Here is a 27,511-nt window from a genome sequence, read left to right on the forward strand (position 1 = left end):
AAGTTCCTCAAAAACCTCCTTGACATAAAAAATAAACAAATAAAAAAATGCTTGGGGTAAACATTTGTGAAGAGTATTAAATTTCATGAACATTTGAGTTCTGGAAAGTGGTATATGTTAACTGAATGAGATTTGGTGTAAAGGGAGAAGGCAAACATTGTATGAAGGGCTGAGCATGAAATTGGCTGCCCAGGGGCATGCAATAGATTCAAAACCTGAGATCACAAACATACACTCACAGGCCAAACCAGAGGCCCCCCAAAAACCAAGTGGTCTCAAAAGGAGACAAGGAAAGTTACTGGAGTAAAAACCTGGACTCAAGACAAAGCTTGATCCCTATAACAGGCTTATAACATCTGGACTAATATCTTCTGTATGCACTCACCCTTTCTCCAAGCACAAACAGGAATTCAGCAAGGTATACCTAAAATGTTAATAGCCTGATAATGTAATGGTTTTCTTACAAAACCATTAGAGATGATGTAATGGTTTTCTTAATTATAATCAAAGCCTGTTAATCAGCTCATTTACTGTATGACTCATGGACTCAATACTTCTATTTTCTCTCTTGATGAGACATTGATGCAGATGGTTTTCATGACATTGACATTAAACTTAAGAGTGTAATAAAAGTTTTATAAAGCAGGTTTTTGACCTAGACACACAGAATCATATTATCATGTGCTTTTTTCTTCACATGCCTCAGCTCTCAGGACCATGCGAGAACCATTTGCTCTTCAATGACTGCTTGCTCCACACCACATTGAAACAAAATAAGGTCTGTTTAAACATTACTCTCTCTCTCTCTGACACACACACACATTCCAAACTCATCCTGAACTGTGACCCTCTGATACACAGGGTCTAGGATCTAATGGAAATCTGAATAACAGTCAATTACATACAGATGGGTTACACATGTGAATAACGGTTAGCTCAGGGGTGTCAAACTTGGTTCCTGGAGGGCCACAGTCCAGCAGAGTTTAGCTCCAACCTTAATTAAACACACCTGAAGCAGCCAATCAAGGTCTTCAGGAGTTCTTGAAGATTACAAGGAGGCATTTTAGAGCAGGGCTGGAACTAAACTCTGCAGGGCTGCGGCCCTCCAGGAACTGAGTTTGACACCCATGGGTTAGCTGTCACTTCTATGCCAAGTCTATATGCATACATAGACAACACTGGAAGGAGTTTTTCTTTCAGTGATTTACTGCATAATGTTTAGGAGAGATAGCAGAGGAGAGCTTATTATTTACAGCAACTTTAATGCGAAACAGAGAGACAAACATGAGTATAGAACGCTATCTGATATGAGAGAGCGAGACTAGTAGCACCAAATCAAATTCTTGATACTACTGTAAGAAAGTATCAAACTTGAAAACACACAAAAAAAAATACAATTGCTTAAATAGAAATATATAATAATGTTCAAATACTGCTTTTTACAAATATTATTTACAATGTTTTAATTACACTTAACACAACTGCCTGACTTATTAGATGACATGTCATCCCCTTTCAAGCTTTCCTCCCCCACAGCTCTGTTTGCTTTGTCGTTTGTTGAATTCCCAGCTGGTATCTCACTTTCCAAAAAGGTTTTTATGGCCAGCAGCTTATGAGAAAAAACAGGGGGGCAACAGAATGGGGTGGAAAACATTTCTGCACTTGGTATCAAATTGACCATGTTTGTTTGGAGAAACCAAGTGGCTTACGTGCCACTTCTCTTTCCACTTGAGAGTCCAAAAACTCACTAAAAAGTCTCATAATGTCTGACATTTGGTACTTATAGAAACAAGGCTATAGGCATAATTCCTTTCAAATACTGACAAATGAAGGCACTTTATTTTTTGAGATTTTAACTGTTTGTATTTCTGAAATTAAGTCAGTTATTGCTTAAGAATGTGCACAAAATTCACAATCTGCTGTTTTACACTGTGGTCTCCCCTTGCCCGCCGCTGGTCAAACGTGTGTAAAACTTCTTCCAAGAGTGCAGCGTCTTTCCAGACCAGATCCAGAATCCTGAAGTGATTCCCACAATAAGAGTCATGAGGTACTTGATCATAAATACGGTGAAGTCAGGAGTCATGTGTGGAGCTGGTTGCATGGGGCAGGGAATGGCCAGGCTCTTACAGTTTGCACTGATCCAACTCCTTTCCCAGTGCTGTCTAAAGGCCTGCTCGTAAAAAAAACAGGCGATGACGATAGTAGCCGGGACGGTGTAGAGAACCGAGAAGACGCCTATACGAACCATCAAGCGCTCCAGCTTCTCTGTCTTGGTGCCGTCGTGCTTCATTATGGTGCGAATGCGAAAGAGCGACACAAAACCAGCGAGGAGGAAGGAGGTGCCGATGAAGAGGTAGATGAAGAGGGGGGCCAGCACGAAGCCCCTCAATGGATCCAGGTTATTCAGGCCCACAAAGCAGACACCACTTAAAACATCTCCATCAATCTGCCCCATGGCCAGGATACTAATAGTCTTTACGGCTGGAACGGCCCAGGCAGCCAGGTGAAAGTACTGGGAATTGGCTTCAATAGCTTCATGGCCCCATTTCATACCCGCAGCCAGGAACCAGGTAAGAGACAGGATGACCCACCAAATAGATGAGGCCATACTGAAGAAATACAGCATCATGAAAAGAATGGTACACCCTTCCTTTTTTGTACCCTGAACAATGGTTTTATAGCCATCGGGGGAAAAGCTCTCATTGCACGAAACTTTATCCCCAAGGAAATAGCCAGCAATATATGCAATGGAGACCATGGTATAGCAACCAGACAGAAAGATAATAGGGCGCTCAGGGTATTTAAAACGCTGCATGTCCACTAAATATGTGGTTACAGTAAATAATGTGGAGGCACAGCAAAGAGAGGACCATATAAGGATCCAAATCCGGGCAAATTCAATCTCCTGGTCCATGAAGAACATATAGGCGCCGTGCGTTTTGGAGGACTCACATGGCGCACCACAGTCCAACTCACCCAAGAACTTGTAGCTGAGGTAGGACGGGACTTTGAGCACTGACGGACAGCGGAATGGTTTGTCCGGCGTCGAGTACACATGAACTCCGGGTGTTCCTGGAACAGGCATGTGAACGGGTGACACTGTGGCCGTGGAGTCGTTCTGACCTACGCAAATGTGTCCGTCACCCAACACGGGGAAATTTTCACATCTCAAGCGCTCTGGCCACTGGAAACCGAACTTGTTCATGAGGGCCTCGCAGCCGTGCTTTGCCCTCTCGCAAATGGAGCGACACGGGGGGATGGCTTTCTCCAGAACTGTACACACGGGTGCATACATGGAGCACAGGAAGAACTTGAGTTCGGGAGAGCACTGTACCTTGACCAGCGGGTAAAACTGATGGACCTCCAAACCCGCATCTTCTTGGTTATAGTGGCCCACCAAGTTCGGCATTATAGTCTGATTATAAGCTATGTCCGTGCACAGAGGGATGGTTATCGGCTGACAGAATCCATGATCAGGGACGGCGAGTCCACTATCTCCGTGATATTGTCCAGACGCCACGAAACAGCACGGCAACGTCAGTGCCAAAAAGAGACGCAAACTTCTGCTCGTCTGCATTGTCTTTGGAAGTTCCGTCTGTAACTAACGCCTCACGTTCACGGAATAAAATATTACGCAAACTGTGCTTTCGGTGGCATATTGTTCGATAATCTTAAACACAAAAACTCGGTTAACACATGAACTGCAATAAATCACATACTTTGCAGTGAATATCTGTTGCGCGCAGGAGTGACTGCATGACTTTCCCCCCTTTGTCCGTTAGACTGTTTCAAGTTCCCCCTGGGCTGCCTGTTACTGACTTTGAAGGGAGTGTGAGAGGGAGGAGGGATTTTGGGGGTCTTGAAACAGATTTCTACCCTAAACCCCCATCACATCACAAGGTCTTCTGACCAATTGAATTGTCGAAGCTCCATAGCAGCACCATATGCCAGTAGTCTACAAAAAACGTAAAGCAAAAAAGTTTTAGCCGAATAGTTCAAGTATGATTGAACGGGCGAATTTGAGACATCTCCAGAACTCTTTTCTCAAAAAAAATAAATGTTATTCTATCTATCTATCTATCTATCTATCTATCTATCTATCTATCTATCTATCTATCTATCTATCTATCTGTCTGTCTGTCTGTCTGTCTGTCTGTCTGTCTGTCTATCTATCTATCTATCTATCTATCTATCTATCTATCTATTTGTCTGTCTGTCTGTCTGTCTGTCTGTCTATCTATCTATCTGCCTGTCTGTCTGTCTGTCTTTCTGTCTGTCTGTCTGTCTATCTATCTATCTATCTATCTGTCTGTCTGTCTATCTATCTATCTATCTATCTGTCTATCTGTCTGTCTGTGTCTGTCTGTCTGTCTATCTATCTATCTGTCTTTCTGTCTGTCTTTCTGTCTGTCTGTCTGTCTGTCTATCTATCTGTCTTTCTGTCTGTCTGTTTGTCTGTCTTTCTGTCTGTCTTTCTGTCTGTCTGTCTGTCTGTCCGTTTGTCTGTCTTTCTGTCTGTCTGTCTATCTATCTATCTATAATAAGATGTCTGTTACAGTATATGCATAAATATAAATTAAACAGAAATGGTCAGAGAGGCATCTATATATTTTTATTTTATTTCATTTTTCTGGAGAGGTATCAACTGTATACAGTATGTACAGCTAAGATTTCTTAAAACGCAGGGACATCTTGTGGCCATGTTTCGTCAAGACTATTCGGTACTTTTTGTTTTGTTTTCTTGTATATGTATTTTCAATGAAAAATTAAACAAAAGTCTCTGGCGTTTCTAAAAATAAAAAAAAATTATTTTCGACATTTCAGCATTTAGCGTGTGAAAAATAGATGGACAAAACCACAGATATCTACGGACAAAACGGAATAGACCATTAGTAATGCGTTGCTAAGCGTGAACGAGATGCATTTTGATTGGCTAATTGAAACCAGTTTAGCCAATAGAAATGAGGGAAACAGCTGTCGGCTCGAGACTGCGAAAGCTTCGCGGGTGAAGTAGACGGGTGAGATCGCGAGCTCTTCTGAGCGATTTCTGTGAAGGATTTTGGCCTGTCGGTGGGGTTGACGTCTTTAATTTATTATCACTGTAAATCAGCTGTATTATTAATTTGAGCAATCGTGGACAAATATATTTTTAATTTATAAAATAAGTAATTTAAAGAGACAATTGGCCGCTGCCGGCAAAATTCATTGTCAATGGAGGTAAGAGCTTTCTGAGGACAAAGTTCTGGCTAGTTCACTTTTTTTTCTGTCAGATTTTAGTTTATTCGGTTACCAGTCATTTTAATTATGAACTCACAACGGTGGCTACCTTATAAAAGTATTAAGGAGTAAAGGGCAATGACTCGCCATATGTCGACTAATTGTTTTGAATTTTGACCATTTTGAAATTCCGAAGCCAGATAGCAGATAGCAGTAAAGATTCACCACAAGGCCTTATTTGATGTAATGTAAAAGTCACTCGGCAAACATTAAGTCAAAGATTTTCACGCATATGGTAAAATCTTTACCTTTACTTCTCATTATATTAGACAGGTATATGTGTCCAAACAAGTGGTTATTGTGCAATCTCTCTCTCTCTCTCTCTCTCTCTCTCTCTCTCTCTCTCTCTCTCAATCGCTCTCTCTCTCTCAATCTCTCTCTCTCTCTCTGAATGTGCCCGAAGCCGAATATCTTAAGGCACTTATAAAGACTTCAGTCCGAATAATATAAAAAATATTTGTATGACTGATTATCCAGAAAGCACAAGAATAAAGGGACATTTTAAATAAACATATACAAAAATACAAGGAGTGTATGAATTTGTGCAGTTAATATTTCTAAAGTGTAAACCTTATGAATGTGAATGCACACGTTGTGATTTCAGATCGGATGACCGTTTGTGATCTCTGTTAATTTTGCGCATCTGGAGCTTATCAAGTGTAATATTAACAAAGATACGACATCATATACACTTTCCACTTCTTGAAATGTCTATGTTAATGTATCACACGATTCACACTTGATTCTCATGTATTTATTTATAGCCTAAACCTGAGCACAATGTAAAATTCCTGACCTGAAGTGATTTCACGTCGAAGTTGACCACATTTATATTCACATCAGCGATTAAGAAAATTATCTGGTTAAGACTTTATTCCGAAAAAAAGTTAAAATGCTAAAATTCTCCATAGATTATTCATCTATTAGCAATATTGCTCCTTATGTAAAATGAAGAAACTGAAACTCCGTCTTTTTTTTTACTCACCTCAATCCGGTGGCGGAGAACAAGTCTCAGTTGCCTCCGCTTCTGAGACCGTCAATCCGCGCATTTTATCATGTGGCTCGTTGTGCATGACCCTGTGGAGACTCACAGCATGTGGAGGCTCATGCTACTCTCCACGATCCACGCACAATTTACCACACTCTCCATTGAGAGCGAGAACCCCTAATCGCAACCACAAGGAGGTTACCCCATGTGACTACCCTCCCTTGCAACTGGGCCAATTTGGTTGCTTAGGAGACCTGGCTGGAATCACTCAGCACACCCTGGATTCGAACTCGCGACTCCAGGGGTTGGTAGACAGCGTCAGTACTCGCTGAGCTAAACAGGCCCCCATAATTTATTATTATTTGCATATTATTATGAAAAGGCATATACAAGGTATATTTTATTAATAGAAACAATAAGAGTAACACTTAGAAATGGGCGTTTCATGTAGTTTTGACGCACTTCTGGTTTAAGGCCCACCCACACCCGGTTCTATCCGAATACAGAGACAGATACAGACAATTTTTGTCATATTTGTCATATGAACAGATACAGATATAAATATAGATAATGGCTTTGCTGCGCACCCCTACTAATTAGTACCTAGTTATTAATTAGTTATAATTATGGTTAGTAATTTGAGACTAAACTAAGCTTTAGGTATTGGAGCTGTCTAACCAGTTTTTACAGTTGTACATTATTGTCATGACTCTAAATTCTGTTTCTCAAAGTATTTGTTATTAATATAATAATGTCTGATATGTTTTTTCCCCCTGTGTTTCAGGTTAATAATGCTGTGAAAACTAAAATTCATGTGGAGACAAGTGGAGCAAGAATAATCTTTGATCGATTTCATAACTCAGAACCAGACTCCTACTTTTCACCATACAAGATTCAGGTGAGAAACACTTTTTCATACTGACTTACAAATTGTATAACTGACCCCTAAAGTTTTAACAGTAATATTCTTAATATATTGATTTGCCACTTTTTAATTGTACCTCTTCATCAAGGGAGAGTATGTAACTTTTTATGCCTGCAAGTATTGAAACTTATTTAGAGAAGTCAGATGTCATACAACCCCAATTCCGAAAAAGTTGGGACAGTATGAAAAATGCTAATAAAAACAAAAAGGAGTGATTTGTAAATTATATTCACCCTTTGCTATCTTGAAAACACTACAACTGCACATTATATGATGCTTTACCTTGTGAATTTCATTTATTATTTTTTTTTTTTATTTACAGTAATTTCAAATCAGATGATTGCAACACACTCCAAAAAAGTTGGGACAGTTGAGTGTTTACCAATGTGAAACATCACCATTTCTTCTGATAACACTTATTAAGCATTTAGGCACTGAAGACACAAGTTTAAGTTTAAAAAGTGGAATTTTCCCCCATTCATCCATTATGTAGGTCTTCAGCTGCACAATTGTATGGGGTCTTCGTTGCTGTATTGTGCACTTCGTAATGCACCACACATTCTCAATTGGAGATGGACTGCAGGCAGGCCAATCTTGCACCCGCACTCTCTGCTTATTTGGCCAGTATGTGGTTTGAAGTTGTTCTGCTGAAAATTCTGGGATATCCCTGGAAAAGACAGTGCTGGATGGCAGTATATGCTGCTCCAAAATTTGTACATATCTGTCTGCATTAATGGCACCCTCACATATGTGTGAGTTACCGATGCCATGGGGACTGACACACCCCTGGCCCATACAGACACTGGCTTTTGGACCTGATGCTGATAACAGCTTGGATGGTCCTTTTCCTATTTGGCCCGGAGAACACGACAGCTGTGTTTTTCAAAAAATATTTGAAATGTGGACTCATCGGACCAAAAAACACAGTTCCACTGTTCTTCTTTCCATCTAAGATGAGACCGAGCCCAGAGAAGTCGGCAGTGCTTCTGGACAGTGTTGATGTAGGGCTTCTGCTTTGCATAGTAAAGTCTTAACTTGCATCTGTGGATGCAGCGGCGAATGGTGTTGACTAACAAAGGTTTACTAAAGTAATCCCAAGCCCATGTTCATGATATCCATTACAGATGAATAATGTTTTTTAAGACAGTGATGTCTGAGGGATCAGAGATTACGGGCATTCAGAAGTGGTTTTCGTCTTGCCCTTTACGCACCGAGATTTGACCAGTTTTCTTGAATCTTTTAACTATATTGTGCACTGTAGAGGGTGAAATGCCCAAAATCCTTCCAATTTGTCTCTGGGGAATGTTGTTCTCAAAGTTCTGGATTATTTGCTGAAGCATCTGTTGGCAAATGGACAAGTCTCGAATGATCCCTGCTCTTGAAGGACTAGGCTGTTTTTGGAGGCTCCTTATATACTATGACACGATTGCCTCACCTGTTTAACATCTCCTGTTTCACATTGCCAAATTGTTATTAGTCTTAAATTGCCCCTGTCTCAACTTTTATGGAGTGTGTTGCATCTGATCATCTGATTTTAAATTACTGTACATAAAAAAAAAAAATAAAAAAAATAAAATGAAATTCACAAGGTAAAACATCATATAATGTGTACTTGTAGTGCTTTCAATATAGAAAAGGGTGAATATAATTTACAAATCACTACTTTTTGTTTTTATTAGCGTTTTTCTTACTGTCCCAACTTTTTTGGAATTGGGGTTGTATTAAAATACCACATTGTGTTAAATAACAGAATTATTTTTGGCACTGATGCCAAAACTTACTGTATGATTGCAGTGCAGTGTATAACATTTGTATCCACACTTACATACATTTTTGAAAGTGTCTTTTAATTCAGTATATCCTTCATTGATTTACCTCGTCAAATGCTTTTCAAACTGTTAAAAAACAGCTGTTAAACATGCAATTAAGATATTTAGTTTTTTCATTGTAGCAGCAGCAAAGAGAGTTCTCATCTCATTGTGTTTACCTTCAGGTGCAGAATAGTTTTAATGACAGTGGATGCCTGTCTCAGTCTTACAACTCGTTATCGGACAGCACATTGCAAGACCATGCGCCACTGCCTTATACAGTTTGGCCAACTCAGGAAGAAGATTGTAAATCAATGGATTGGTCTCAAGGAATACCTAATATCAGGTTATTTTTTTATATTTTTAGACATATTGATAATAATGTGGCAATTAGGGCTAAGATGTTAACACATAAATATTATGAGCCAAAAGTTTTGTTGTTAAGGGTTTTATTATTAGCTAAGTACTAAAATATTGTTTATCATTTCTAGACGTCAGGTAGATAGCAATAATGGCGGAAGTGAAGCTGATCTTTATGGGTTAGTGTCAAACATCTTGGAAGAACCAGATACAATGGATCTCTACTCCTCACGCTTCTCAGAGAAGTAAGTCCCTCTTGACTTATTGGTTAAAGATGAAGTGTGCAATTTTTAATGTTAAAATTCTTTCATGTTAAAATACTTTATTGTTTTGTTAGTTTGAGCATCCTGACCATATCAACAAATACCTAAGTGATGGCATAACTTGGGGTGACCAGTAGAGATGGGGAAGTGCTCAGAAAACAATAGTTATTTTTGATATTACATTTGATGACACTAGTAGTGGAGAAATTACACACTTCAGCTTTAACAGAAATTAACCAATTAAGCTTGTTCTTATTAATTTGGCTAGATAGGCTTGTTTACAATATGACAGATGATGATTCTTTTAGTAAATATTGAGGAGCGAATTCACTAAACAGTTGCGCCACTGTTGCGAGTGGTATTTCAGGGCAAACCCCTGTGTCTTATTTACTAATTACCCACAATCTAGTTTAAGCAGGTGCAATCAATTCTGAAATTGCTCTGCGTCTTGAGTGTTTAAATTAAGTCATTGTCGGGAGGCCTGGGTAGCTCAGCGAGTAAAGATGCTGACTACCACCCCTGGAGTTTGAATCCAGGGCGTGCTGAGTGACTCCAGCCAGGTCTCCTAAGCAACCAAATTGGCCCGGTTGCTAGGGAGGGTAGAGTCACATGGGGTAACCTCCTCGTGGTCGCTATAACGTGGTTCACTCTTGGTGGGGCGCGTGGTGAGATGAGCGTGAAGCCTCCACACGCGCTATGTCTCTGCGGTAACGCGCTCAACAAGTCACGTGATAAAATGCGCAGATTGACGGTCTCAGACACGGAGGCAACTGAGATTCATCCTCCGCCACCCAGATTGAGGAGAGCCACTACGCCACCACAAGGACTTAGAGCGCATTGGGAATTGGGCATTCCAAATTGGGGAGAAAAAGGGGAGAAAGTAAAAAAAAAAAAAAAAAAAGAGAAAAAAAAGCAAGTCTAAATATCTTATGTTGCTTCTCAATTAAATGTATATTGTTTTAAGGATTTTTAGACAATTTCAAGTGGAAAACAAGACAAAAACACTTGATAACAATAGGATTTTTTTTGCAGTGAAATTCTGTACAGAATGAAACATAAAAAATGTTTTTTCCTTTAATTCAGTGAATGTCATTTAAAGGTATTTTTAAAAGATGATTTTGTCCTCTTTATTATTAGTAAGCACATTTAATACAACCTTTTATGTCGGGGCACAAGCAGAATAATCGGTTAAGAGCTAATTATTAATCGTTAGTCGAATAGCTGAATAGTCAAATATTCGTTCTAATAATCGTTAGATTAGTCGATTAACAAAATAATCGTTAGTTGCAGCCCTATTTAACATGATTACTCATTGACTTTGGAAACATCATGCATTTATTTAACTTAAAAAAAAAATTGTCTTTTTAACAGTGGATTTCCTTGAACTTGAAATGTAAACTGCACTTGGTAGAGGAGGAGGCTATTGACATATAATAATTATTTTATGTTACGTATTGTAGTCAAATAAAGGAAAGCCTCCATCGCCCCTTCAAAAATCCACTTGTCCCAGACAAGTTTTAATGTTGAGCCCTGATTAAATGTTGTAGTCAACATTCTCCGATACATTTTTTTTCTTCTGCAGTATAGCTCCTAAAGTAAATGTACGTTGTTTCAAAGGAGTTTTAGATATTATTTTGGAAAACAAGCCAAAAAAGACTAATCAAAAAAGTATTTTGTTCAGTGTATAATGGGCTAAGAGTCAACTACACTCTCTCACCTTTATGTTCACTTCGATCCATCTTTTACTCACTAAAAACAAACATTCTCTCCTTAATAGAACTGCGTATCGACGATTTTCTTCATGATAAGATACACACAGTGAACGTGACACATATATTATGATTCACTACGTAGCAAGCCATCACATTATAATCTAGCTGCAGCTGACGCGCGTGAGTGATGAGCATCCCTGCGCCAGAGTGTGCATCAGCCGGGAGAAGATTCAGTCTCTTTCCCTGTCACTTCACGCAACTCATAGATGCTGTGCTGACAACACAGAGAAATGGCAATTTTGGAGTTTATTTTCATAACCTGCTTCCTTATTATTTAATTTTATATCTTATAACTTTAATAAAGGATGCTTTAAAGATATAATGGCAGGGTGTTTCATTCTGAAACAGAATGCGACACAATATTTGTTCTATCTTGATTATCTTGTTTTCATAATCGTTGGAAGCCAAAATCGTAATTGAAAACAAAATTTGATTAATCGCCCAGCCCTACCCTGTATAATAAACAGCATTAGCTAGATAAGAATTTCTTTCATATGTAAGCAAAAGGGACATTATAACTGAAATATACCCCTATGAATTGATATCGAATCGAAATCGGAATCAAATCAAGTGCTTGTGAATCAGAATCAGATCGAATCGGGAAGTCTGTGTCAATGCCCAACCCTATTTCAGTCTGATGTTATTGACTAGTATTATGATTATTTTAAACTATCCTCAAGAAACTCAACATCTTCTCCAAGCAATAAAACAAAGGAAATAATACACAAGTAAAAAATATCCATTGAAAATAAACACTTTGTTAGCCTCTTAATGATTTAAGTAATCTCTGTAGAGAATAATTGAATATCTATAGGCAAACCTGGCCTGTTTGTTTCCGAATATCTAACATCATTCAGACGGAATTTTACCTAGGGTGACGATGTGTAGTTTAAAAAATCTGCATGACACACAATTGTTGATGCATTGTTTTAGCTGTTTCCCTTGTCAGTGGTGGTCAAAATGTCAGGACGTGTAGCTGTTTGAGATGTTTGACTTCTTCCATAGTGCTTGAAGGTAAAAAATAAATAAAAAAAAACTCGGTTTGTGCCGCAATATCGTGAGAATATCACCTGTCTCTGGAGTACAAATGGGAAGCCTGCTGAAATCGTGCACACTTGCATGCTCCAAAGATAGCACTGTGAGCGTGCAACAATACTTTCAGTCTCACATTAAATTGCTCCGCCTTCCTCTCTATTTCTCCGACAGAATATGTACCGTGTATGTGTAATTTGAATAGAATTAGGTGCACGTTTCTTTCCATGCGTGTTTACCAAAATCGTGTTTAAAATCTTTTAAGACTTAAAATCATCAGATTAATCTTTGCTTTTGACGTCAAAACATAAACAGGTGTGCTTACAAAACCATTTAAGGTGTTTACATGACCAGACACATTGTTGGTTTATTAAGCATAATCGGTGTAAGATTGTGCATGTACTGTAAATGTGCTCATTGTTTAATGTAATTTCATAATTTAATCCAAGCAATGACCAGATTTCTTTAGACTTGATGCATCATAGTTATTTTTTTGAATAAATTTTTTTTACATATATTTTTCTTGTTTTACACTATTTTAGCAGGACATCATCTAGTATGAAAGGTGTGTGGTCTCCAAAGTTAATAAGAGAGGACAGCTTGCAGTACTTCACTAATGAGGTGCAGATGCCGCCCATCCCTGGCTTTCCATCAAACCAGATTTGCCCTAAACCAATCACCAATGTCGGTGCTCAGCTTGCAGGCAGAGAATCTCATCAGTGGGCCGAACTTCAGAATTTTAATGGTTTTGATGCTTCTGCACCACCCTGTCATTTCTCATCCTGTAACGGAGAGGCTGACACCTATTCTTCCCCTCCTCAAAACATAATTCGTCCCCCAGGCCTGAACACACCCCCAGCATTAAGCTCTTACCTTTCACAGAACCAGGCACGTAAACCTGAGTATTTTACACCTGAGAAGGATGAGGAATACTTTAGCACAGTCAACAACTTCTGCTGTCCTCCAAACAAAATGGATGACTCCTATTTCGATTCATCCCATGACTTTTCACCTATGAGCAAAGACAAACTGAGAACAGCTCAATCTTTTTCTGTGCAGGATGTCAGTAAACTGGCCTTTCTTTTGGCAGAGCAGGATAGTGGCTTCTGCAGAGAATCTGCTCAGAACAATCTTCTGGTCCAGAGGAATCAGGAGGAAAACATGATGGAACAGAAAAGTCATCCCTTTCAAAGAATGTCAGAGCTCATTACTCAGATACCAGATTTCAAGACAGAGATGACCCGCAGCCATGTGGAGCAAAGAGGAGCGGAAGTAGGTGTCAAAAAGACTCTTTTACAGAGTGGTTACCCTACAAATGATTTTTTGGGTTTCGGACAACAGCCACTTAAACCCTTTTCGAACAGCTTCATCCCTCCAACCCTGCACCCAAGCAAAGAAGGCAGCCAAATTGGAAGAAATGCAGCACAAACCAGTGTAAATCAGTTTCAGCATACCCAGTCAAATCACTATCAGAGCCAAACTAAGATCGCAGCTAAGACCAACGGCAACATTGAATCTCAGGGGTTAGCAAAGCTTATGACTTTGCCTGGGGTTGTTCCCTTACTTCCTTCTCAGCAATTGTTACGGGCTGCAGCAAGAGTCCCAACTGATTTCAGTCAAGGAAATGGAGTTAATCTACAGGGTAGGACAGGCCAGGTTAGTCTGGAGGGGTTGAGAAATGGAGCAGGAAATGTGGACATTGGAGATTTTGACCTCCAGCAAGAGAACAACAGGCTGTCGGCTGGCCTCATGATCGATGGGCGCTTTACTCAACGATTTAGCACGAAACCCAAACTTCCAATTGGTTTCCCTAAACAGCTGGACAAGAAACAAGGGCTTCTGCAGAATCCATATCAAGAGCTGGGCAGTATGTATGGGGGACAAGTCAGACACAATGGAGCTGCTTCAAACTCAGCCAAACCCACACCATTCCAACTTTTCCCATTCCTGTATCAAATGGGTGATCCCAGAAAAAACGCATGCCACACGATCCAGTCTCAACCCCACCTGCCATACAGCTCTGTGCCCCACATTGACACGAATGAACTTCTGTCAAATGGAAACCGTTCAGCCCTCAGCCCTTACCTGCAAGAGTGTATTGGACCAAACCAAGCATCAGGGGATGGGGCTTTCTCTGGGTTTCTGTCTGCCATGAGTTTATCTCAGGGACTAGGAAGCCCCAACAGTCAGCTACACTATTACCTGGAGGAGTGTTACGAGCAGTGGAGGATGCTGGAAAGAGAGAGGAAGAAAGTAAGTGTAAAGATCTTAAAGAGGTAGTTCATCCAAAAATGTAAATTCTGTTATCATTTAGTCACCCTCATGTTGTTCCAAACCACAGTGGCATTTGCTAATCTAAATGCACATTCGCGTGCATTTTAAGTCTAGGCCTTCAGTGCGATTCATGCCATTAAGAAAACACTGTTTCACAATTAATAAGACACCCTATGCCTATGGACATCATACATTACGTTGCAGTCAACTAATAATACCAATCTACATTTTAAAAACATGTCCACGCTAGAGGTCAACCGATATTGGATTTTACCGGTACCGATAACTAAATTGGGCAGTAGCCGATAATCAACCAATAGTTTTTAAAATTGATACTGAATGAAAAATTAACACTCAAAGTAAAATAGTGCTGAACTTCATTACAAAAATAAACAGTACTAACTGAATCATGAAAATGTATTGTACTTTTTAAATGAAATAAATATATAAATATTAATATATATGAACTAATATTCAAATTTGAATGTCAGCTGATTTTTACATACTACTGTTCCCTACTAATGCAGCATCTAGTCAACAAATGAATAACTTTTTAATGATATGATAACGTGTACTGTATACATACCTTTTCATTGTTGATGTTTTAAATCCACATCTGAAGTGTTCCGCTACATGCAGAGTGTAGTCTCATGTGTCAAAACAAACACCACAAGGCATCAGTGAAGTAATAGTTTTTATTTTGCCTCTAGAGGCTGCTCTCATACTGTATAATGACAGCAGACCCTTCCCAGCTGCTGCAGCACCGGACGCAACTGGGAAAGCTATCAGTGTGGATTTTTGCCGATAACTAATAGTTCCAGTAATCTGTTATCAGTGCCAATTAATCTGCAAAACCAATATATCGGTCGACCTCTAGATTGTACTCTATTAAACTGTGTATATAATGATAATGTATAATAATGCTAAGGGTCCTGATATTCTCCTTATAATGCCAAATGTAATGTCTAATACATCTAGTAAATTTATACTATGGCAAACATTATTTTACTGGATAAGCATACACATATTTTTGAAAAGAATAGTTTAAAAACATGTAATTACTTGATAATGATATGACAACGTGTACTTTAGTGTACTGTTTACATACTTTTTCGTTGTTGATGTTTTAAATCCGCATCTGAAGTGTTCTGCTCCATGCAGAGTGTAGTCTCATGTGTCAAAACAAACACCACAAGGCATCAGTGAAAAGTGCCACTGTCATACTGTATAACGACAGTTCCAGAAATCTGTTATCGGTGATATATCGATATACCAGTCGACCTCTAGTCCACGCACAAAGGCAAAACCAAGAAGTCTATAATGCCAGGTAAAAACTAATAATATTTGCGATTTAAATGTTGCTTGTAATAAATTTTGTTTCATAAGGGTACATGGTTACTTTTCAAAATTTGAACAGACACTGAATGCTCCAGCCAGCCTAATTTACACATAGAAAACTCCTGATATTTCTATGACAATGCAAACAGCACTTACCAATTTACTTGAAGTGAAAATCAGCCTTACTTTCCTGTTTACATCTAGGGTTTTAAATCCATAACGATCTCTTTCTTAATGGTGATAAAGGCAGTGATGACAGCCGACTCGTCAGCTTGATCTCGCGCTTTTCGCTTTCAAATTACGTACGTCACTTAAAGTGTGATTGCGTCACTCAAGTCCAGCTAGAAGGCCTCAACTGGGACATATCCTAAAGACCACACCCACCAAGAACAAATAAATCAATCTGATTGGCTGATGAATCTTGAGGGATTCTGTAGAAGGCCTGACAGGGTGGAGCTCAGACTCAAACGCTGCTTTGGCGTGCGATTTGTGAAACAGCCGCCATGTTTTGCTTGTAAGCATCAAGGAATAAATTCTGATTCGATTAACTTTTTTTTTACGTTTTTTGCTATTTGTTTGTAGATGAACGAGTGGAATGTGATTAAAATACATAAGCAAAAAGGTGAATGATAAAAAAATATTAATTTATGAGGCATATTAGGCCAGCAGGGAAGGCTTTGCTGGCCCTGAGAATTTACCACTACCAAACCCGTATAACTTTCATTCTTCCATGGTGCAAAAATTGACATGTTAGGCAGAATGACAGCGTCAGACACCATTCACTTTCATTGTATGGAATGTGAACAGTGTGTGAGGCTAACATTCTGCCTAACATCTCCTTTTGTGTTCCACTGCCATATGGATTTGGAGCGACATTGGGGTGAGTAAATAATGACAACATTTTCCTTTTTGGGGGAACTATTCATTTAAGCATGAGCCATAAATATATTCACATAGTCATTGATTTATTTTTCAGAAAATGTCCAGTTTTTATGCATTGTAGTCAAAACTAAGGAAAGTAATTTATGGAAATTTTATTTCAGCTCTGAAATTTTATTAAATCCAAAAGTGAATTATGTTGTATCCACATTTATTTGCTTACACAGGAATCTCATTTCATGTTGTCATGTCAAAAGCATGATATGATGTGAAACAGATATAATGTGTAACTTTTTTCTCTGACTCTTTATCTGACAGGCAGAAGCTGTTCTCATAAAGAGCTACCCAGGGAAACGTGTGTCTGTGGTGACCAATGTTTTACCCAAAATGCCTCCAAACCCTTCCAGAGTGGACCGACTCATTGTAGACCAGCTGCGGGAACAGGCCAAGGTCAGCTTTCTTACCAGTGTTTTCCCTAAAAATATAGTCCACTGTGATTTAATGTGATTTTATATTTTAGAATTAAATTGTTAGTAATATGATAAAATGGTTTAAAAGTTTTTTTTTGGGGCATAGCTGAGCTAAACCCATCTGTCACTTAACAGACATAGTCTAACAGACACAGTTTTACTCAGTTTTGTCTATGCAAGGCAGTGCAATTTGATTACATGAGTTCAATTAATATTCCATATATTACTATGTGGTATTGCATTGTGTTACAGGTGGCAGGTTTGTTGGGGAAGATGGAACAGTTGCGGAGTTTCCCCCTTCATGCTAATATCTGCTCAGCATTGGACAGACATCTTGAGGTCATTTACATCACTCAGGCACGCCGGAAGGACGAGTTCATCAATGCTAGCAACAGACAGAGGCAGCCCGTGGCCTTCTTTAGAGAGGACAGAGGTCAGTGAGTCAAGCAATATAACAAAAGCAGAAGGGTCTCATCTTGTGATCAAATGCAAAGCCACAACCCAGAATCCCACACATTTCTTATGCAGTAAATAAGGATATATACAGTATATCTATCTATCTACATATATATACAGTACTGTGCAGATGTCTTAGGCACATAAGATGTTTCACAAAAGCATTTGTCTTAAGATGGTTAATTATATCTTCAGTTTTAGTGTGTCAATAGGACATATAAACTAGACTCCCAAACATTACTTTTGCAAATAGAAAAGATTAGAATAGGAGAACAGGGAGCCCTGCAACAGGTGTCATGGCCCCCACAGACCCCCTACTGAACATAGAGTCAGTCTGGGATTAAATGAAGAGATAGAAGCAACTGAGACAGCCTAAATAGATAGAAGAACTGTGGTGAATTCTCCAAGAAGCTTGAAACATCCTGTCTGCCAACAACCAAGAAAAACTGTGTCCAGGAGTAACTAGGAGAATTGGTGCTGTTTTGAAGGCAAAGGTGGTCATAGCAAATATTGATTTAGCTTTTTTATGTTTACTGGACTTTGTATGACATTAAGTGATAAATGAAAACTAGTTATGTCATTATTTTTGAAGACATCCTCACTATGCAACATTTTTCACAAGTGCCTAAAACTTTTGCACAGTACTATATATATATCAGAGCATGTGAGCGAGAGCGGAGCGGTGATAATTCCACCTGAGCGGAGAGCACCTTTTTGAAGATTCCGCTCCACTCGCTCAGGCCGCTCAGTGCCGCTCGCTCAACCCAGAATGCGGTTTGTGATATGCTGGTTTGGGAATCTGCGAAATAAGCAATAGGCCTGAGGTTATGGAGCTCTAATATTGTTTTAGTGAAGTTGCAAACCTTATAGCCCAAATAAATGCAAAGTATAAATCAAAGTTAAGAACGAGGAAATCGAAAGGGAGAGTGGAGAGACCGTGAGAATTAGCAATTATTCCTTTTGGAGTCGTACGTGTCACAATGCCGAAAGCACGAGGATGTGCTTCGCGAACATGGTAGCGCAGCAAAAGGTGAGCTAGTAGGCTACACAACTATTCGATAATAAATTAATAGATAAGTAATGTATCTTGTAGTTTTGCAGTCATGTCAGTGCAGCTGTCATCTAGATGCAGGCCCAGTTCTGCAGGGTTGTGATCATTAGAGCACCCACAATTGAATTTGTAAGCATTGAATATGTAAATGATTGTACATTAGAAAAAAAAAACTTTTCTTAAACGAAGGCAGTGTAATTTGTGAATTAAATAATTTTTATTTGTTTTAGGATCATTAAACATGATTTCATCTAATATATATATTGGACAAAATTTCACTTTATGCAGGACAAATATTTTTTATTTGTTAAATCCATGGTTAAACCTTGCTGTACATATAAAGAGCGCATGCACAAGATATGATCCTTTGATGCATATGCTGTAAAGTCCAGATTCAATTTATGCTGCTTTAAAAATATCAAGGAAAAACAAAGGGGTGTAACGTATGCTGGAAATGCTGACAATGATGATGATGACGAGGACGTGAAGATGAAGAACCCAAGTGCAGTTTATTTACAGAACGTGAACTCCAATAACCCTGACTACAAAACAAAACATGAACATGGACTAGACTTGACTTGACTTGACTTGACTTGACTTGACTTGACAAACACATACCATCACATACAATACTCGAAAAATAGACAATGCAAACATGAGGGCTTAAATACAAGACATGGGAGAACATAAACCAATGAACAAACAGAACTGATAACAAGATAATTAAACAATAAACCAATGAAAACGTGACACATGAACATGGAGGGAAAACAGAAATCACATGACTAGGGAAACAGGAACACATGACATGAAACAGGAACTAGAATTTCAAAATAAAAGACATGAATCAACAGAATACACCTGACAAGGGGGCACATGGTATCTACTAATATAATAATTATTATATACAGTAAATAACCACAGTCCTTTATATTGCATATGATTCGTACATATAAAATTGTAAGGAATATTAATAAAGCAACAACACTGAAAAAGAGAAAAACATTCATTACTGTTTTCTGGATAACTTAATAAACCCAAACACAAACACAAAATTAGGATGAGAAATTGCTCATTTTAATTTACAGACCCAAAGTCTGATAGCATTAAATCAGAAACATATTAATGTATCAAATCTATGGTATAATCATTCCGTGGAGACAACTGAAGAACAATTATGAATTTCACTTTTACCTGCAATATTTTTCCTGGTGTCAGTCCATGTTTTCATTATTGCCATAAAGGACTCGAACAAACTTTAAAGTTAAAAGATTGTGGTTCCCTATCTGTCACTCACTCGACGTTCTGTCAATGTAGTGACACTAGGGGTCACTCTTGGGAGCCCGAGACACCTCTGGTCTTTGATAAAAGGCCAATGAAAATTGGCGAGTGGTATTTGCATGCCACTCCCCCTGACATACGGGTATAAAAGGAGCTGGTATGCAACCACTCATTCAGATTTTCTCTTCGGAGCCGAATGGTCATGCTCACTGAAGCTGAATACTACTGTTCATTCACCTCTGCTGGATCTGATGGCGCATTTCAGTGGCTTCTCCCCCCTCTGCATTGGTGCACTGCAGAGAATGCCCCTGGGCGCTTAGGCAGAAATAAAAGAGTATATTTCTCTAAAAGAGTATATTTCTCTAAAAGAGCGGCACACACGGAACGTCTTTTTAAAGACGCGTCTTTTTAAAGATGCTTTTCCGATTGTGTGTTATTCCTGGTTGCACTCGTTATCTCTCGCCTTCTGACAGAGGCTCCCCGCCTCGGTCCTTTTACCCACGGGCATGAGGCCAGCGCTGCTAGCGATTTGGGGACCCCAATGGGACCGCCTCCTCCGGGTATTCCCCCGCGGACCTCCCATTCCCCAGCACGCTCGTCTGCCCCGATCGGGCTTCCGGATGAGTCCGCCGGCTCGTCTCACGGCGAGTTTGACCTCTTATTCGGAGCCCGCGAAAGTGATGAGCTCTCGAGCGCAGCATCGGAGAGCGGGCTCGTCCAGTCGGAAGCCTCAGCTGGGCTCCTCCCTTCGGGGTCGATTGCCCAGTCACAGGCTGACGCGGAGATGACGACATGCTTTCCCGGGCAGCCGCGAGCGTCGGCTAGAGTGAAACTCACTGCTCTTCCCTGAACCCTCGTGGCTCGGTGATTGGTTCCTGGGCTCCCGGTGCCGCTCAAAGCCATGCCCCGCCCCCGTTCCTTTCTTCCCGGAAGTGCATGAGCTGACAAGGTCACGGGAGGCACTTTTTACTGCCCGGTCCCGATCTTTTCAGCTTCCCCGCCCTCACTACCCTCGATGGTGGGGTGGCCAAGAGCTATTCGGCAATCCCCCGGTGGATAAAGGCGCTCGCGGTGCACCTATGCCCGCAGAGTGCCGCCACCAGGCGCGGGTGCCCAAAGCCCCCGTCCAAGGCCTGTAGGTTTACGTCATCTCTGACAGCCAAGGCCTACGGTGCCGCTGGACAAGCCGCCTCCGCCCTGCACACCATGGCTTTCCTGCAAGTCCGCCAAGGCGCTAAAGGAACTGCACATGGGTAGTTACGCCCCGGGATTGATGCAGGAACTGCGCTCGGCGACCGACCATTGGAGAGCGAGCGGTCTCTTGGGCGGACGATGGCCACACTAGTGGTTCAGGAGCGCCACCTTTGGCTCAACCTGGTCGAGATGGACAAGGCCAACAAGACACAATTCCTTGCTGCCCCCATTTCACAGGCGGACCTATTCGGCAACACCGTCGAGGACTTTGCCCAGCAGTTTTCGATGGTAGAGCAGTAGATGGATGCTAGCTGGCATATCCTGCCCCGGCGCGGCTCAAGATCCCGCACCCCGTCTACTCATCGCCAAGGGCATCCCCCTGCGGTGACTGCACCGGCTCCGCCGCAGCCCGCCCCTTCGGCCCGGCCCCGGCGTGGAGCCCACCGCAGGAAGCAGACGCCAGGCTTCAAAGCGCCCTTGAGATGGGCGACCCAGGGACAACGAAACCCGCTGCTCTGGAGCTGGTAAGCAGATCTCCATCTTTTTGTTACCTTTTGCATTTAATTACGCTGCATGCCCAAGTGGCTGCAGTACTCAAGAGCTCAGCGGTTTCCTTGTTCCCTGGGTCACGTATCCGGTGTGCACGGCCGTCATCACGACCACCGTCCACCACTCTATTTGGCAGGTTTGGTGCTCCAGCGGCAGTCTCCCGCCCCTGAGCGCCCAGCTGTGGCACAAATCCGCCCCCGATGTGACAGTCTCCACGGGTCACGAGGACAGGCCTCTTCCTCCCCCGTCCCAGGCTGTTCCGGGGGTGGTCACAAGGAGCCAGATAAGTGCTTCGATGTCCTTAGACTCAGCACGGCAATGACATGGTGTGGCACCTCGAGCTCCGCCCCACCTGCCGGTACATCCGATGACGTTGTCCTTTTGGTCCCCCTTGCGTGGAACATGGACGCATGCCTTGCGCTTTCCAATCCGTCGTGAGGGCTGGTCCGGACCGTCCAACTCGGCTGCGCGATTCACTTTGCCGGGCGTCCGCCCAGGTTCAGCAGTGTCCACTTCACCTTGGTGAAGGACGAAAACGCTGCTACCTTGTGCGGAGATCGCTACCCTCCTACGGAAGGGTGCGATAGAACCTGTCCCTCCAGCCGAGATGAAGAAGGGGTTTTTCAACCCCTACTTCATCGTACCGAAAAAAGGCGGTGGGTTGCGGCCAATCTTGGACCTGTGAGTTCTGAACTAGGCTTCACACAGACTCCCGTTCAAGATGTTGACGCAAAAACGCATTCTGGCGAGCGTCTGGCATCAAGATTGGTTTGCAGATGTAGATCTGAAGGATGCGTACTTCAACGTCTCGATCCTTCCTCGACACAGACCCTTCCTGCGGTTTGCGTCCGAGAGTCAGGCGTATCAGTACAGAGTCCTCCCTTTCGGCCTGTCCCTGTCTCCTCGCATCTTTACGAAGGTCGCAGAGGCTGCCCTTGCCCCGTTAAGGGAGGTGGGCATTCGCGTTCTCAACTATCTTGACGACTGGCTAATCCTAGCTCATTCTTGAGACATGTTGTGCACACACAGGGACCTGGTGCTCTCACACCTCAGCCGACTAGGGCTTCGGGTCAACTAGGAAAAGAGCAAGCTCCTCCCGGTTCAGAGCATCTCTTTTCTTGGTTTGGAGTTGGACTCAGTCTCCTTGACGGCACGCCTTACGAACGAGCGCGCCCAGTCGGTGCTGGCCTGTTTGAAGGCGTTCAAACAGAAAACAGCGGTTCCACTGAAACTTTTTCAGAGGCTCCTGGGGCATATGGCATCCTCGGTGGTGGCCACTCTGCTCGGGTTGATGCATATGAGGCCGCTTCAGCATTGGCTCCAGACTCAAGTCCCGAGATGGGCATGGCGCCACGGAACACGTCGCGTGGTCATCACACTGGTCTGTCACCGTCTTTTCAGCCCTTGGACCGACCTCTCATTTCTATGGGCAGGTGTTCCTCTAGAACTGGTCTCCAGGCGTGTCGTGGTCACGACAGACGCCTCCAAAACGGGCTGGGGTGCTGTTTGCAACGGGCACACAGCCGCCGGCCTCTGGACGGGTCCGCGACTGCATTGGCACTTCAACTGCCTCGAGTTGTTGGCAATTCTGCTCGCCCTGCGGAGGTTTCGGCCGTTGATCCAGGGCAAGCACGTGTTAGTTCAGACAGACAACACGACAATGGTAGCATATGTCAACCGCCAAGGCGGACTGCGCTCTTGTTGTATGTCACAACTCGCCCACCGCCTCCTCCTCTGGAGTCAGCAGCACTTCAAGTCGCTGCAAGCCACTCACATCCCGGGCAACCTCAACACTACAGCGGACGCGCTGTCATGACAGGTTACCCTCAGGGGAGAGTGGAGACTCCATCCTCAGGTGGTCCAGCTGATTTGGAGTCAATTTGACAGGCACAGGTGCACCTGTTCACCTCCCAAGAATCCTCCCCACTGCCCGATCTGGTACGCCCTGACCGCACGCAGAGCTTTAGAATCTCTGAGCAGCTCTTTGTCTGCTTTGGTGCACAGCGGAAAGGAAGCGCTGTCTCCAAGCAGAGGATTGCCCACTGGCTCAGTGACGCAATAACTATGGCATATGTCGCCTAGGACATGCCGCCCCCGGTAGGGCTACAAGCCCATTCTACCAGGGGTGTAGCGGCTCCCTGGGCCCTGGCCAGGGGTGCCTCTCTAACAGACATTTGCAGAGCAGCGGGCTGGGCAACACCCAACACCTGTGCAAGGTTCTACAACCTCCGGGTGGAACCGGTTTCATCCCAGGTAGTGGCACGCAACACAAGCGGATAAGCCCAGGATAGCTGGCCGGGTGTATCGCTTGCACATAGCACCTTCCACCTCCCTTGGAGCTGAAGATGTGCGCCATTAATTCCCAGTAGTGTTCACAAACTTTGTTCCCTGGTTGACTTCCTCCGAGCCCTGTGGCAGTCGAGTTTTCGGAGAGACTCGCTGCCGGCCCAGTACACACGCTAACTAAAAGCCCTGTTCTGGGGTAGGTGCTCTGCATGTGGCAGTTCCCTGTAAGGCTAACCCCATGCGATATATATCTTCCGCTAGTTCATTTCCCTGCTGGCAAACTGCGTCTTCCTTTGGCAGAACCCCTCTGCCCCAGTCTCCATGTTTGTAGTAACTCCTCCCCCATTGGGCAGGATCTACCTTGAAGGCTCTCCACATGGTTGGAAAGACCATGTGATGTATTCTTCCACTTAAATATCCCCTCTCTCTTTGGGCAAGGTGTGGTCTCTGCGGTGTCTTCCCCTTGGGAGGGACACCCTCCGACTAGACCTGGCGGCCCAGTCGGATAATCCCCCTTCTTTTATAGGGAGTGGAAAAAAAGAAGGGGAAAAGAGTCCACGACTGGGTTAAGCCTGTTTCTATCTTTTGGGTAGTCGACTTGTCCCCAGAAAGGGCTGTTCGACACTCATAAATATGTTGGGGGAGGTTACATGTCGACCTGGTGTGCTGGCTATGAGGCACACAGTAGTCTGCCCACCACACACCGCCAGTTCACGTAACACAGTTCAGCCAATTGTGGCGTTTCGTATAGGGACCCCTAGTGTCACTACATCGACACAACGTCGAGTGAGTGACAGATAGGGAACGTCATGGTTACTTGTGTAACCTCCGTTCCCTGATGGAGGTGTCCCTCCTGCCACAACGCTGAACTACCTGCTGAAATGGCCGGACCTTATATCGGCTCCTCAGCATAAAACCTGAATGAGTGGTTGCATACCAGCTCCTTTTATACCCGTATGACCGGGGGAGTGGCATGCAAATACCACTCGCCAATTTTCATTGGCCTTTTATCAAAGACCAGAGATGTCTTGGGCTCCCAAGAGTGACTCCTAGTGTCACTACATCGACACAACGTCTCGTTCCCTCTATCAGGGAACGGAGGTTACACAAGTAACCATGACGTTTTCTGGGTCGGTTGCATTACTCGGGTCCAGTTTAAACTGAAATCGCAAATTTGCGTGTATGCGAGTTTCCGTGCCAACGCACAAATGTTTTATTACTTGTAGAGGCATGTTTGATGACTTAAATAAAGGTAATTTAGAACTGAAATTTTTTAAGGCATTATTTGTTGATGACATATGTGCTAACAGAGAAATATTTGACTGATTACAAATGATAAGGAAGGTCTGGTAGACCCAATTATCTAACAGCAGTTGTAAACCAGTCCAAAATAAACAGCGAGATTTTATATACAACAACACAACCACATAATTTCAGATGTGTACATTACTAATCATTTGATAATTTAATAAATGTCGGCCTATAGTCTATATTTTACCCAGAGGGGCACCTCAGCCCATGTAGGCAAAGGAGCCATGTAGGCCACCCCGTGTACGTGTTTGGAACCGAGAAATTTAATGTCAGAGCGGGATTTGAGCGAACGCTTTTTTACCGGTGCGCGTGAGCGGTACTTGAGCGGAGCGTCCGCGTAGGCAGTGAGCGGAGCACACACGCATGGAGCGGGTTATTGAGCGGAGTGTCACACCGCTCCGCTTCGCTCACATGGTCTGATATATATATATATATATATATATATATATATATATTCTGGTGATTATAGTATTTTTAAGTCAGAGTAGAGCATGCCATCAAAAACAGCGCACTTCTGACTTACAGCTACCTGAAAACTATTCTGCATTGAGCAAAGGCTTATCATTTAGCATGTCTCATATTAAAGAAGTAACTTATACTGTAGTTCTCAAATGTTATACAGACTCTTTCTTATGTTGTTGTTGTTGTTTTCTTCTTCTGAAATCTCACACAGAGATCCTTCTATTGGCATCTGCTGTGAAGGACCTGTGCAGCAGCACCAGGAAGGCCCGATCTGCCCTTTGGTGTGCATTGCAAATGACTTTGCCCAAAACAAGCAGCTTTCCAGAAGAGAGGCAAGAGAAAGGTACCTGCTCGCCTTTAGAGCAAGACAGTCCTGAACAGTTCAACTTAGAGAGAGCACTGGCTGCCCTGTGATCACTGTCTGTCAGGTATACAGTTTGTGTGTGAGTGTGTTTTGCTTTGAAACACATAGAGTAACATCAATTTAACCTGTCTACAAAGGCACAAGAAGTGATGATAGGATTTTAAGAGGAATGAATGAGTTATTTAAGTTATTCCACTTTAGTGATACATTAGGCTCAGTTCTGGGCAGATGGAATTCTTAGTTCATTAGTATTTATCAGTCTTCTGTGAAAACCACCAATCACAATTCAATCAGATTCTCCAAATAAAATGGTTTATAGAATTATGGCAGTGAGATCAGTATTGAAGTATTTGTCCAAGGACTCCAGGACTGCCAGTGACACCAGTGAGTGGGAGTGATCTAGTTAGTGACAGTAAGAGACAAATGAAGAGGGATGAAATCAGAAGAGGGACCTTTTAACTGGCAAATGGTGATAATGAAAAAAAAAGTGCAGCAAGAGTAAGATCTGGGACTTTGGAGGATAGTGGGATTTTGGTCCCCAATTGACCCTGACATTTTATAAATAGTTGTTAAATTGGAAATGTAATTTTGAGTATGTGTTCTGCATTGAACAAAAAACGATTATTTGTTTAAGTTTTTTGTCAGTTTAATTAGTGTCTGCTTCAAAGTAACCAAAGTCCTCAGCTAATTTTAGGTCCACTGAAGTACTCATTCACAAAAGCAAAGACCGTATTTATAACTAACGGGAAATGTTCCAGTTGTCCTGTTATTTTTTTACTTATTTATTTGAGCGTGATTTTCTTTGAATCAGCATTTAGTTTTTACTGGTCTCACTAGATAAACAATAATAATTGCAAATCTCTTCTAAATCTTTTTTTTCTCAGTAAATCTGAACGTGCCTTTATTTATTTACAATTTGCTGATCTCAAGTCAGAATGCAACTCAAGATTTCAATCACTATTTTTCAGTGTATGTATGTGATTAATCTGTGTCTGCCATTTAACTCATTTGAAGATATATTGGGCATTAATCCTCCTTAATAGAGCTTAGACTGGCATTATTCATGGACTGAAATAAATGAAGTGAACAACATGTTATCTGTGAATGTTACAGACTGTCATTGTTCATATGACTTGTACTCTTATTGTTTTATTGTTTCATTGCTTTTGTT

At 42.0% G+C, this 27,511-nt stretch overlaps 2 protein-coding genes across 2 annotated transcripts; one reads left to right on the forward strand and one right to left on the reverse strand.

The window, feature by feature from the left end:
* Nucleotides 1–625: 625 nt before the first annotated feature.
* LOC127450804 (frizzled-2-like) lies at nucleotides 626–3,803 on the reverse strand. The gene has a single exon (XM_051715168.1). It carries the CDS (start codon nucleotides 3,575–3,577, stop codon nucleotides 1,925–1,927), a length of 1,653 nt encoding a protein of 550 aa, XP_051571128.1. The 5' UTR covers nucleotides 3,578–3,803; the 3' UTR covers nucleotides 626–1,924.
* A 1,408-nt stretch (nucleotides 3,804–5,211) lies between these two features.
* Nucleotides 5,212–27,376, forward strand: moto (minamoto). The gene is made up of 8 exons (XM_051715453.1): nucleotides 5,212–5,217; nucleotides 7,050–7,163; nucleotides 9,190–9,344; nucleotides 9,490–9,603; nucleotides 12,968–14,678; nucleotides 17,235–17,366; nucleotides 17,639–17,819; nucleotides 26,188–27,376. Exons 1-8 carry the CDS (start codon nucleotides 5,212–5,214, stop codon nucleotides 26,388–26,390), a joined length of 2,616 nt encoding a protein of 871 aa, XP_051571413.1. The 3' UTR covers nucleotides 26,391–27,376.
* Nucleotides 27,377–27,511: the final 135 nt, after the last annotated feature.

This window comes from Myxocyprinus asiaticus, chromosome 13, assembly GCF_019703515.2.
Source record: "Myxocyprinus asiaticus isolate MX2 ecotype Aquarium Trade chromosome 13, UBuf_Myxa_2, whole genome shotgun sequence".
Taxonomy (NCBI): Eukaryota; Metazoa; Chordata; class Actinopteri; order Cypriniformes; family Catostomidae; genus Myxocyprinus; species Myxocyprinus asiaticus.